A 14537-nucleotide genomic window follows, 5' to 3' on the forward strand; every position below is an offset into this window, starting at 1 on the left:
CAAACAAAGGACTATGAAAAATAAATCGTCATCAGCCCTGCCCTGGGTGGAGTGCACATTACCCAGACTACCAGGAATAAGGTGGGAGCTGAGACTTTGAAAGTCACAGAGGTCTGAGAAGATCTGGAAACCAGACAGCATGAATCACTCCACCCTGTAACTGCACAATCCACCCTCCGTGGGTAACCTATGCCCGAAGTCCCTGCCGTCCGGAACCTCATCATCCCCGCACCAGTCTGCCCATTCATCTCCTTTGCTTACTGAAACCCTGCTGGTGTTTATCTACCGCGTGGCAGCTACCAGAAGGCCACAAGGCGTGGTTCTTCTGAGGTGTACTTTCCAAACATGTAACTGTAGAATGGATGCGAAGGAGGATGGACACTTGAACATTATCAAAATCAAACCCAAAGGAGAAAGCACACACTGCACAGGCCAGGAAGCATGGAAGATGTGGACTGAGAACCAACTTGCCCAACATGTCATGGCCACCTCACCTCTCACAGCCTTTGGTTTCCACATTTATTTAACACACACACAAAGTGCTTATTACTCTGAGTCAGGACTAGTCTAAGGTGCAATTATCCTCACTTTACAGCTGAGGAAAGAGACCCAGAGAGATGATGTATTGTGATTTATAATAATACATTTGGCTTTCCTTCCACAGTTCCTGCCACAGAGCTCCTAAAACCCTTGGAATTTCCTAAGTGAGGAGAGCGACAAAGATGTCTTTTGTTATGGTAATGAGATGGCCAAGGGACTGCACCTGGGAGGGGGGCTGGTTGCCAGGAGAACCAGGCACTCGATTAGAGGGCTGGAACTTTCGGCGCCACCTTCCTGACCTCAGGGGAGGGAAGAAGGGCTGGAGGTTGAGTTCAATCAGCAATGGCTAATGATTTAATCAGCTGTGCCTTATGTATCGAAGCCTCCATAAAAACCCAAAAGGATGGAGTTTGGAGAACTTCGGGGTTGGTGACCACGTGGAGATTTGGGGAGAGGGGCGTGCTAGGAGAGAGCACGGAAACTCTACTTTCCCCATACCTTGCCCTATGCATCTCTTCCACCTGGCTGTTCTTGAGTTATATCTTTTTATAATAATCTGGTAATCTAGTAAATAAAATGTTTCTCTGAGTTCTGAGAGCCACTCTAACAAATTAATCAAACCCAAGAAGGGGGTCATGGGAACCTCCAATTTATAGCCAGTCCGTCAGCAGAGGGGACAACCTGGACTTGACATGGGCATCTGAAGTGGGGGAGAGGCAGTCTTGCAGGACTGAACCCTTACTCTGTGGAATCTGATGCTATCTCCAGGTACAGAGTGTCAGAATTGAGTTGACTAGTATCTGAGAATGGCTTGGCGGTGTGTGTGGAAAACCCCTACATGCTGGAATGCCGAGCAGAATTGTAGGTACCCTGCACACTGTCACAGCTAGTAAATGGCAGAGCAGGATCTGATCCCATCTAGCTCTAGACTCTAGTTGGGATCTAGACTCTAGCTCTAGAGTCTGCTCTTATCCACTACACTATTTCTGCCTTCTGTGTGAAAAATAAAAGCTCATCTAGCTCAATCTTAGAAAACTTTATGAACAGATGGAAACTAGTACAATAGATCTGAACTGAGTCTAGAATTATACTTTTTATAAAGAGATTCCCCCAAATCACCTTGACGGCCAGCCAGATTTGAGAACCCCTAAGGTTCCTCGCAAATATAGTTATTTGATTCTAAACTTTTACCCCAAAACACAAGGGTAAGATGAGCAGTAAAGCTCCCAGGGCCCTTTACTGCAGGGCTCAACCTTGACCACCCTCCCAAAAGGCCATTAGCTCTCAGCTGAGAGTGATCCACTTGGTTCACCATTCTACAGCTCTCACTGGAGGGGGTCAGCAGCTTCCTCACCATTGCACTTAAGAGCTCCATGTATCCAAGATTCCCTTACTAACCATGAATAACTAAAGCTTTAGCCATCAATTCACAAGTGCCCTCACATTCTTACTTCCATCTGCCCTCCACACCCTTGTCAAGTAGCTTCCAGGATCTTACGCTATGGCCATCCTTCTCTATCTAGTCTCGTTTTAACAACCAGCAGATCCTGAGTACGCACTGCAGTGCAGGTCAGCCTGTATTTCTGGGGTTAAGTTCTAAAGTCTGCCTTTAAGGCAAAAGTCAAGTGTAATTAAAAATCACCTATAAAAAAAAAAAAAATCCCTTAGCTGGGACCTGGGCCCTTGAAAACTCAAAAACCAAGAATTGAGGTCTTGTGGAGTCTTTGCGTTACCACCATAGCTTCTCTTTCCCTGGGGGAGCAGAGACCAATGCCTACCTACGGTGAGCAGGGAAGGACAGAGGGCTAAATAAAGGGATTTCTCCGTCTCTACCCTGGGCTGGAAAAATTGATTTCACAAGTTAAATTGAGTGTATGATATGACTCCATTGTACTTGCAAGGCATATGCTACGTGCCATCAGGCAAAGAAATGAACGTTAAGACCCCTGCCCTCACATAACCTATAATCCAGCTGGGGAGATTAGATCATCCTCTGAAAATGGCAGATAACCGATATACACAAAACCATCAGAATGTGATACGAAAGGATACGGACATTCAAAGGAAGAAGAAGTGCTGTAGTATGGGTTGGGCTCAAAAGGCTTTCATGGAGAAATTTAAACTGGTTCTTACAACATGACTATGTTCTTCAAGGTGGGCTGACTCGGAACCAACCAGGGTTCCAGGTAAAACTGACCCTGTCACTTAAGCAAAGGATAGTATTTTCTATTATGTCTCCACTTTCTATCTTGAAAGTACCAGATAATTCACCTGCCACTCCGTCCATAGCAATATGTTAGGTCAAGGTTCTTAGGGGAACCAGGCACCATAGTTCCAGTACTATTTGGTTACAAAGCTTAAATTAAATCTTGATATTATTGTTACGCTAAAATAGAGAATAATACAACTAAGAACACAGTACTTGCTTCTTTACAATAGTGTAACACTTTATTACATGAGCATTTCACCTGACTTTCCCGACATATTACACATACCACAAAAATACTTTTCTTTTTTGACCCTAAGTCATTACTTGGATGGGCTCACACCAGCCTGTGTTCAAATTCAACTTGTCCATTTCTGCTTCCTTGCAGAGTCCTAAGATCTCCTCCAAGTCTCCCTGCCCATTTTGTCTCTTTCTCGACTCTGAGGACTCAAGGTGACTGAGATAGTCCCTGGACGATGGCCCTGGGCCACATGGCACTCTGAATGAATGCAAGGAAGCAAGTACTTAAGTACACATCCTGGACACAGTTCTGATCCTGGGCTGGCTCCAGTCACCCCTCACTGGGCTTTTTCAGAAGGGGAAGGAGTGACAGGCAAAGAAGGACCCGGAAGCTGATCCAAGGCCAGCTGGAATAAGGGTCAATAGGAAGAGAGTCCAGGCACAGATATTTAAATAGACAGCCTGACCCACATGGGGAGCAATTTAATAAATCAACCGCACATAGCACATTTCCAAAATTCAGATGCTGGCCAATTTCTCCAGGTCTGAAGGACGCTTCTGACTTTTCCTTTTAGAGGTGGAATGAGCGTGAGTCAGAAATACCAAGTTCAAATCCAGAGTTTGTTAAGATTCTGCTTAAGCGCTCAAGAGACTTTAGACATTTCCTAACTTTCAGCTTCAGTTTCTTCATCTGTAAAGGGAGCTAGTTGGACTAGATGATCTCTAGTTCAGTAAACACGATTTTAAGAGCGGAAGCATCGCAAGTCTGAGAAAAACCAAGAGCAAATGTTAGAGTCAGAACAGAAGCGACAGTGAGCCTGGAGAGCCTTAGGAAGATGGCAGTGATCAGAAAGTTCCCCAAAATAAGAAAATGGCAATTGGATTAGACCCAGGATTGCTCCCTGAGGATATCACTTATCTCTTCCTTCCAGATTCTGCCCTGCAGTCATACACAGATCCGTCTCTTCCCAGAAGAGCTAAGAGGGATGATTCACGGGATGGACATACCCACAGATGCCACCCCCTACTTTCTACCTAGGCAGGGTGACTCAACTGTAACTACCTAAGAGAAATGAAAGATTCCAAGGTCCTCAGACCTCAGTAACTCAGCCAACCATCTCATAACCTTTTGGAGTCTGAAACTTCTTTAATACACAGCCGAGGAAAGTTTACAAGTCTCTATTTCAATTTTACAGTCCCCAGAGTTTTAGGAACACCCAGCATGTTTTAAGGCTCTCAGATACAATATTATTCTGTTATAAAATGTTAAGTAGAGTTTAAGATGTTATTAAATATTTAAATGGCATCATAGAAAGTTTAACCCGCAAACATCTATGGTTTGTTCCCATAATTCTGCATTCATCTGCTATGACCACACATCTTTGGTATTTTACTTCTCCTGCCTCAGTAAAGTCCCCTGTTGAAGAAATTAACTTTTGTTATAAGTCTAAGATGGATTAAAGTTAAATTGCTTTGAAAATGGGTTTCATAAATGTGACTAAGTTTAAATTACCCAACCTACAATAACCTTTGACTTTACTCTTTGGCAGAGTGAGAACCACAGGATGTTTAACACCTGTGGAGTAGCAGGGCACACAGTAGGAATTCAGTTACTGCTTCTAAATGCATCAGCATTTAGTCAGCAAATACCCATGCCAGGCAGGAATCAGGCACTTTGCATGTTATCTCTTAATCCTCACAACAACCCTATTAAGCAGTAATATCTCCGTTTTACAGATAAAGACACTAAGGCTCAAAGTAACAGCTGAGAAGGAATTCTGAGCTCAGGTCTCTCTCACCAGTTCCCTGAAATACTCCCGCTGAGCTTTTCCATCAAGTACAGAGTTTAGGAAGCTGGCCCAGAAGTTGTGAGGTCTCAGCCTCACCGGCTGTTATTTACACACATCCTTTACTGTCAAAGGTTACAACTGATGTGGATATGGCCTGTGTGTGCTGGTTCTCCTGGTGGGGCCAATGCTGCTGGAATACTTTACCAAAAGAAGCGATTGGGGGTGGGGAGAGGGGAGGGGTGTGGGGGTGGGGGAAGCAGCATTTGACATAAACCACAGCCCCTTAGAGTGTGGTTACTGCCACACTCTGAGCTCGAAGGAAAGATACAGCCCCCTTAAAGTGAGCTGCTCCTCTCCTTCAGTCCCTAAGAAGAGCATTTCTAGAAGGCATCAGACCCCAAACACAGGCTGCTTCTTACTTACTTGCAGCAGCTCTAATAGAGAAGCCCACCAGAGAGAACAAGCTTTAGCAAGCATGCGGCTAACCTTAGTGACAACAGAGATCCTGGCTGAAGTCACGTTTTGCAAATCTCCACCAAGACACTTTCTTGCCCCAGTACTTCCCCTTCCCAATCTTTGCTTGAACAAGTATTTCAAGGAAACCACCAGCTTCAGTAGGCGTCTGGCGCAGAGAATGCTAAGGAGAATGTATTCCCCCCTGCGGGCCCACGATCATTTCTGCACTAACAAGTTCATTCTCCATATGGGTAGATGCACATCTACAAGCTCAAGTATTCAGAGACACTAAATGTCATCCATTCACTGAGTTACCAGAAACCACCTTCCATTTCAAATTTACAGCATAACCATTATTTCTACTGAGAGAAAGCAGAGTATACGCAGCTGGCCAGGCCTGCAGACCACCCCCAACTAATTTCTTTGCTTCATTAGCAGGTGTTACCAGAAAAATCTGACTTTAAGATTCAGGGACCCGCAACATTCACCAATTCCAAAGTTCTCAATTGCTGAAATCAAGAGGTTTCCTCCAGCCCTAAAATCCCATTCCCCTCTCATAAACACAAAGTCCTCTCTTCTGTAGCTGCACTTTGCTTTCTTCGCTCTGTTGGTCCTGGAAGGACCTCAGTTCAACTAAAGGCCTGTGGGGAGGGGGGACCTTTTGTGAGTTTATTTTTCGGTAGCACAGATCAAGAATGTAGCTCACAGCGATTACGGCGACTAAGCTCCCAAATATCCTCTCCAGCCTAAAGAGTTTGATCATGTGGGAACCAAACACTGTCTCCAAAGAAAAAGAGAGGCTAAGAGTGCCAGTCTCCACATTCTCCAGGGAAGAGCACTGCTCTGCCATGGTGCGGGGCTGTCACTTCCAAACCTTGTTTGCAAAGCACCAGCCCGGATCGGACATTTTGCTTTCACCCCTCGGCAGGGCCTGCCCAGTGCAGGGGCCCAGAGGGTCTCGGGTGGCGCCGGACGCTTTGGGGCTTGGGCGACGGGTCGGCCACACCACTAAGAGGGTCTTGTTTTCTCAGCTGATCTAGCCTGCGAACAGGTGCGTGGTTAGTTCCATCTTTTTGAAAAGGGGAAAGGCATGTAAAAGTCTCTCCTACTGGAGCACCCGCCCTTCGGGGAAAGCCTCGCAGGACGTGATGAAAAGTGGCTTTCCAACTTGTGCGGGGCGCGCGAGTCTGCGGGGGGCCGCGGTGCTCTCTGTGAGTTTGGGAAAGGCCTGGATCTCCCTGAACGACCCTCCCAGTCACCTCACCGCAGCGTACAGCGGCCCTCCACCCCACGTCACCCCCGCCTGGCACACACGTGAAGCTCAGCAAAGCATGCCACCTGCCGGGTTCCCAGCAAACGCCCAGAGGGAAGGACAGCCGGAAAACACTTTGTTTAAAAAAAAAAAAAAAGTAAACTCTCCCGGGGCCGAGGACAGCCCCGCCTGGCACCGGGGCCGCGGTCCGCAGGGGTCGGCCCCCGGGTTCTCCTCCTTCCGGGGCTGAATCGGGGGGAGGCGCGGCGCCGGGCGGGGCCGGAGGCGAGCGCGCGGGGCGTCGGGCTCCGCTCCCCCCGGGGGCCGGCGGAGTCCCGGGCGAGGCAGGGCCGGCCGGCGGGAACGCGGCGCGCCCTCGCCCCGGTTCGCTCGCGGGCCGGCACCCCGATGGGGTGGGCAGAATAGGGGAACTCACAGCCGCTTGTCCTCGGGCTGCAGCTGCCAGTGCATGGCCAGCGAGAAGCCGAAGAGGCTCCCGGAGTCCCCGGTTTTCTCGATCACATTGTCCTCGCGGGTGTCCAAGTTGAAGGCGGCGCCGAGCCGCGGCAGGAGCCCCGCCGACAGGTAGAGCAGCCACAGTCGCCCCGCGGCCGCCATGGGCCGGCGCACCGGGAGGGGAGCGGGAAGCTGCGCGGCCGCCCTGCGCTGCGGGCTGGGTTCGAGGCTGCCGCCGCGGCCACCTCGGTCTCCTCTCGCCGCCTCGCCCGGCCCCACCCCCGGGACGAGTCGCGCTCTCCGCCTGGCCGCTCCCCCTCGCGGGCAGCTCCCGACCACTGAATGAGCCCGTTGTTCTCTGGAGACTCGTAGGCGTTTTATCAAGTGACGAGGACGCCGGCCCCGCCCCGGCCCTCCCCACCCCCTGGCCCCTCCTCGCACGCCCGCCGCCGGCACCTTCCCGGCCGGCCCGGCTGCGGTGCGGTGCGGCGCGGAGCTGCCCCTCCCTGCCGCCCCGCACCTGGCCCGGAAGCTGCGGCGGGGAGACCCGGAGGCGAGCTGCGGGCCGGGCAGCCCCAGCTCGGGTGTCCTCCTGGAGAGAAACACTTGAATTGTGGCTGCCATTCGGCGCAGAGCCGGAAAGGCGTTTACTACCTGTTAGTAAAGACAAGTGCTGGTGATGCGCCGGCCCTAATGGCCCGGAGCCCTGGGCGCTCGGCGACCGAGGCCCACGTGCAAATGCAGGCTGCCTTCATTCATTCCGCAAGTGTTTATGGAGCAATTAACGCGGGCCAGGTACTTGGGGAATGGAGCTCTATAGATTCTCCTCGGCCCTCAAAGAGCTAACCGTCGAAAAGGATAACAGCACAAATAGGGCTGTGCAATTGACAACGCGCAGCTATTATCTCATTTCATGCTCCTAACAATCCTATGAGGTGGGTGTTTTCTTTTTGCAGATGAGAAAACTGAAGCTCAGCCTTGCCCCAGAGCATCCACAGATCTGCGTCCAGGTGGAAAAGAGAGTTTGTGGGAGAAGTCACACTGGTGTAGGCAACTTCACACTTGGTTTCCAGGTGTTCTCAGACTGAGAAGGTCCTCAACAGTGAAGGATGAGTTATTTAAAGTGGCACCCACGAGCTCAGGAGCCCTTCTTTCCTGCCCCCCAATTCCCAGAACCAGTTGGGAGGAGTACTTCCCTGCCAAGAGACCGCTCTGAGTTCGGTGTGGGTGGCCTAAAGGCTCCAGCCTCCAGCACAAGGGGTGGGGCCTCCAGTGAGGTGTTGACCCCTGGGGTAACTTTATCCTGCAGGGGTTGTTAACCCGGGGAGAGAGAATTCAGGTTACTGTGAATTTGGATGGCAAAAAAAAAATTACATTTTTATTTTCACTAATCCTTTAACTGACATTTAGCATTTCCTTCCATTATGAAGGTAGGCAGCACACCACGGTGGCACTAAGAATCCATGACTTAGTCTCCAGTAGAACCCATAGGTTTTTTACATCACATCACAGTTGCTGCAAATATCTTAAATTACAGTAGTTATCAGATAGACCCTCAGCTAGATCTTGTTATGTAATGTCAATTAAAATGTATATAATAGTGCTATAACACAATTTTTAAAAAATATTGTGTTAACTGTATTTCAATAAAATTGTAATCCCATGTATTTTATTTTATGCATTTAAAAACCTTGTTCTGGGCCTTCGCTGGCGGTTCACTGGTTAAGACTCCGTGCTTCCAATGCAGGGGACTCAGGTTCCATCCCTGGTCGGGGGAACTAAGATCCCACATGGCGCATGGCATGGCCAAAAGATTTTTAAAAAAATAATAAAAACCTTGTTCTAAAAATTGGTCCATGGTCTTCAGCAGTCTGCCAAAAATGCTAGCCCAAAGGCTCCTGGAATGCCTTGGGGAGCCTGCCTTGAAATCTGACATAGAAAGAGAAGCAGAGTGCAGTCCCAGGGAAGAGCTGGAGCTCTGAGTGTGCCTGTGGTGATGGGGGGTAGGGGTCATGTGCCATCTCGCCACAAGGGGTATTTACACCAAGGGAGCAGCCTGTACCACACTGAAAAGCCACCTGAACATCATCAAGAGTCCACAGGTGGTAACAGCTGCCAGGAGGGGGGTACGTCCCACTTCTCTCCCAATCGATACCTCCAGTCAAATATAGTCGAAAGTGGGGTACAGTGAGTTCAAGTTCAGTAGACAATCTTGAAGATCACACTGTTTTAACCAGTACGTGATAACCTTGGTAAGGTTGAGAAACCGTTGGAGACTATAATCTAGTAAGCTAAGAAACATCTGCAATAGGATTTTTCATGCAAGTTAGCCTTTCTTCTTCATGTTAAACACATACTATTCCAGGGGGTACAGGTCCCAGCTATTATAGTTAGAGCACAACGAACCTCACTGCAGGCTGGTACTCAGCAGGAGCCACTGATGGGGCTGTAATGGTTGCTGAAATACTTCTGAACTAGTAGCCAAAAGCTATGCCCTGAGCTCCCCAGGTTCAACTGGCCACTTTCCTAGGACCCGCCAACTTCCCCACAATTCAGCAGCTCAAAGGTTTGAGCCCTTAAGCCCTGCCTGGCACTACAAGGGCTTCTGACTGGGTGTGCTCATGTCATACCAACTGTTAACTATACCGAATATCACCCCTTGCTTCCAAGAGTAATTCTTGCTTCCTCCCAAAGGTATGTTTAGTCGATGACGTTTGAATAGCCAGAGTTAGCTCCTTGACCCCAAATACAGATTATGCTCAAATTGAAATTTTACATAATGTTAAATTTAAACATAGTGCTTCCGAATTGAGTACTACTTATGTGGGAGAAGGAGGGGATAAAAACAAGGATGAGAGACTTGTTCTGGAGTGTGCCAAGTGCCCATCACAGGGGACCCACACTCCTGCCTTCCACCTATCTCTGCCTACGATGCCAAACATACTTGAAATTGAGTCAAACCCAGGCTCTTAATAATAACCTCTTTGAAGATTGGCAGTGCTTCCTGATTAACTGTAACAATCAAGGTTTGTGAATTAGTTGTCATTTCTGTGGTAAATAGTTAGGGCTGACATAAGAGGTGTCTTAGAAAAAGGAGGTTTAGAGGTCCTTCAGGATCTGCTGAGGACAATGTCAGTCTATAGGGTCAAAGGAATGAAAGAATCAAGACATCTAAAAATTATGAAGTAAAGACCTGAGGAGGGAGGTACATAGTTATAGTGAAAAAAATTCTGGAACAAAAAGACATTTGTCTGGAACCAAAGTGATAGAGAGAGCTTGATGATAAAGGTGTGCTGACCATTAGATGGCATGGGTGTGTGTGTGTGTATGAAAAAACCAAAGGGCTCTACAAATCCAGTTATGACAAAATTGTGTCATGTTCCCCAAAAGCCTCATTAGAAAACAAACAAAATGGAATACCTAAGAAAATGATATGATCATCACAGAAGAAATTTTACAAACTGAAATTTTTAAGTAAAAAGGCAGTGAAAGCAATGAATAGAAGCATTTGCTCAGTTGACAGCTTTTGAATTCTTGTATTTTATCGATACACTTTTCAAAAGAAATTTTTTTGTTCTATATTCCACTTTTGGTAGAGGAGCTTGTAAATAATTTTAAACTATGGGTCACCCATGCAAAGGTCTGAGGTACTCACGTCATGCCTGATATATTTTCCATTTCCTGGGACCTACTTTAATCATTTTTGCTCTCAGCTTCCCTGTTCTATTGACTTTGTCGTCACCAACAGCAGAGGATATCATATTTGCTGCTTTTAGGCAACGTAGAAACTGTTAAAACATCTCTTTATTCTTCTGTGGTCGCATTACATGACCATATCAACAGTTTCACATGTTCCCTGCGGCCCTTTGATGAAGGCCATTTGTCAGAGTGGTTAGCACATGGTCCGTGGCACCCAAGTCACTTCAGATCCCCTCTCTGCTCCACACTGGCCAGGTGACCTTAAACAAGTCATTGAATCTCTCTCCACCTCAGTTTCCCCAGCTATGAAGTAGGGATAATAGCATCCACCCTCAAAGAGTCACCTTGCCTTGAGGATGAATAAAGTTAGCATGAGCTGAAGCACTTAGAATGTTGTGTCAGAACTTCCGCCCGTGCGTACAGGCTTTCACAATTTGGCTTTTACAAGTTATGCACTGACCCATGGTATACCTACAGTTTTATAAACTAGGTGTATATGGCAAACTGTTCCAAACTGGGATTCAGACTGTTCAGTGGCAGATTTTTTTGTGTTTCAGAAAAAGAAATAGAGTTTTCTCCAATTGCTTTTTTTGTCTCTATATACGTGTTCAGGGGTTTTCCTTCCACACTGAGCCTTAATGCTTTTTGTTTGGATATTTTATTTGCTGTAAGTCACAGCACATTTTCTAGGGGCAAATCTGCCTTTGGTTTGGACCAGGATAATCCAGATTGCCAGCTCTACCTTATTTTAACACTCAGATCTATTTTATTTATTTATTTTTCCAGTTTTTTAAAGATATAATTGATATAGAACGTTGTATAAGTTTAAGCTATACAATATAATGATTTGATATATGTATATATTATGAAATGATCACCACAATAAGTTTAGTTAACATCCATCACCTCACAGAGTTAGTTTTTTTCCTTGTGATGAGAACTTTTAAGATTTATTATCTTAGCAACTTTCAAATATACAATACAGTGTTGTTAACTATAGTCACCATGCTGTGCATTACAACCTCACAACATATTTATCTTATTAACTGGAAATTTGTTTCTTTTGACCACCTTCACCCATTTCCCCCACCACCCGCCTCTGGTAATCGCCCATCTGTTCTTTGTTTCTATGAGTTGTTTTTTGTTTTTTTTTTTTTCAGATTCCACATATAAGTGAGATCATACAATATTTGTCTTTCTCTGACTAATTTCACTTAGCATAATGCCCTCAAGGTCCATCCATGTTGTTACAAACAGCAGGATTTCTTTCTTTTTTATGACTGAATAATATTCCATTGTGTAATATATATGTGAAAATGTGATATATATATATTTTTTCTTTACCCATTTTCTTTATCCATTCATCCATCAATAGACCCTTAGGTTGTTCACCAGCTCTTTTGTTTAAAAAAAAGATGCTTTTTTTAAAATTTATTTTATTTTTGGCTGCGTTGGGTCTTCGTTGCTGCACGCAGGCTTTTCTCTGGTTGCGGTGAGTGGGGGCTACTCTTTGTTGCCGTGCTCGGGCTTCTCATTGCGGTGGCTTCTCTTGTTGCGGAGCACGGGCTCTAGGCGCACGGGCTTCAGTAGTTGTGGCATGGGGTCTCAGTCGTTGTGGCTTGCGGGATCTAGAGCACAGGCTCAGTAGCTCAGTAGTTGTGGCGCATGGAATTAGTTGCTCCGTGGCATGTGGCATCTTCGCGGAACAGGGCTTGAACCCATGTCCGCTGCCTTGGCAGGCGGATTCTTAACCACTACGCCAACCAGGGAAGCCCCACCAGATCTATTTTAAAGTAAATTTAAGTTGAATGTTTCTAAGTTGCTTGTTATGAGTGCATTAAATGTTGTACAGTATTTCATGTTGCCATTTTAGGTGGGATTCTTTTTTTCAAATTTGTTTTGAGGGAAATTTTCTAAGCCAAGAAGGCACATTTTGCCAGCCAGCCAGAAATAAACTCAAACTTTAAATGAATCAAGTTAAGTCTAAAACTGAGCTCCCAAGGCTGAGGTGAAACCCCCACTGGAAAATTTGGTTTTCCATCCCCATCATCATCAGAAACAAACATGAATCTCTGTGTATCTCATGCCGCACAAATGCAGTCTTGACAGGCCAAACTTAGAGGAGACGTTTTTAAAATTTTTTCTTGCTTTCTATAAAAATATCTTAACTGGAAAAAAAGACAAGCTGATTCTGAGTTAGGACTTAACCCAGTGATCTCTGGAGTGTATCAATTCAGGTCAAAGCAAGCACTCAGGGAAGGCAGCTTAGCCTCACCCACTTCCCAGCTGACAGCCTGGAGCAAGTTCCTCTACTTCTCCAGGACTCAGTTTTCTAGTCTGTAAAATGGCCAGAAATCTTACTTCACCAGGTTGTTGTAAGGATTAAATGAGATTATATATGTGAGATACAGAGCACACTGTCTGCTATTAAATATATGCTGAATAAAATAGTAGCTGTGAAAATGAAGGAGAAGCAAATATGCTAGAATATAAAACAAAGGAGGGCTTCAGATCAGGGACACATAGGGAGAGGAAGCATGTGAATGAGGTCCCCTGCGCCCCACATTCACCTGATGTAAGTGGTCAGGGTAAACCATTCCTTCCCATCATAGCTTGGCAAATAATCTCTGTCATATCATAACTTCTCAGTGCTTGAGGTTTGGATGGAAGCAAGTTTGTGCTTCACCCTGGCTCTGGACCACTTCTATCTCCTGCCAGTCTTTGCAGAAGCAACAATGGGTTCCAAACTCAGTATCATAAGTTTGGAAGAGAAAAAGTTCAGAGGACTCGCCAGCCAGGAGGCCTGGTAGGAGAAAGAGATGAAAAGTGGACATATGTGCCCAAACATATCCTTATCTTCCTCTTTCCACGATCTGATCAGCCAGGGGAAATGTAAGTGCTAAAGATTATCAAAAATCATGGCCAATTTAAAAATCATTGTTATTTTGTTTGAAGATTTATCTTAATTGAATACATCTTGCTGCTAATATTAAAGCAGCTTCTACTACTTAAAATGAATCATCGGTAATTAGGAGAAAATGACACTTCACAGGAAAATCAGATCCTGAACTTCAAAATTTCCTCAAAATTTTTGAATCTGGAAAGCCACTTGCACACAAATAATTAAGTACTCAGTATAGTTAACAAGGTGATTCTCCTGTCACATTAACAACACATTTGAAGGCAATGTAATACATTCTGCCCTGTGAACACACCACTATAAAGAACAAAAAGCAAAGAAAGGAGAAAAAGAATGCAGAAATTTGGACCACCTAGCAGCCGAGAATGTTCCTGTAACAAAGGCTTTGCTGTCCCAGATCACGTGATCAAAGTGAGGGGCTGAATGGTTCTGCATTGTACAAGGTGTTTCTGGACGCTCCCTGGTGAAAGGATACTTACACCACATTTCATTTTCAAAAACCTTTCAGTGCATCTCCACAAGGCAAAAGGTATTGTCCTATTTTATGTCTGGAGACATCGAAGCGGGACTTTTCGTAAGAGAGAATGTCAGGGTCTCCGACCAAATTAAGACTCAGGATATCCTGACTTCTGATTTCATAACCAACACCACACGTTCATAACCAACCTTTTTCAGCCTTGGCTGACAAATAGTCCAGCGAGACCAAATTTCCTGACTCCCAAACAAGGAATTGTAGCAGCTCACAAAATGTCATCTTGATCAAAGCTGTTCTCTGGCAGGAAAGAAAGCCAGCAGTCACGTTTTATCAGTTAGGCTGGGGTGTCCATACATGAACACGTGCTGCTTGTTCTTGCTGCTCACAGGAGGACGGAAAGCGTAGAAAGGCTAACCGGGGTGGTTTGTGCCCTACCACGTCCAATGAACCAGGGTGAATTTTTTCAACCTTGGACCCTACTAGGAAATAGAGGCTCCACCCCA

General features: G+C 46.0%; 1 protein-coding gene across 2 annotated transcripts in view; it reads right to left on the reverse strand.

Annotated features, from left to right (window-relative positions):
• The window catches only part of ITGA6 (integrin subunit alpha 6), a gene marked incomplete at its 5' end in the record, with an annotated part of 74042 nt that extends 66937 nt beyond the window's left edge, over positions 1-7105 (reverse strand). Inside the window, one exon of one of the 2 annotated variants that reach the window (XM_082658117.1) lies at positions 6921-7105. In XM_082658117.1, coding sequence (XP_082514243.1) covers positions 6921-7102 — 182 coding nt within the window. The remainder of the gene's footprint in view (positions 1-6920) is intronic. The other variant, XM_082658116.1, reaches the window with a different exon arrangement.
• Between the last annotated feature and the right edge of the window lie 7432 nt (positions 7106-14537).

This window comes from Grampus griseus (genome assembly GCF_964374135.1).
Source record: "Grampus griseus genome assembly, chromosome: 7".
NCBI classification, from domain to species: Eukaryota; Metazoa; Chordata; class Mammalia; order Artiodactyla; family Delphinidae; genus Grampus; species Grampus griseus.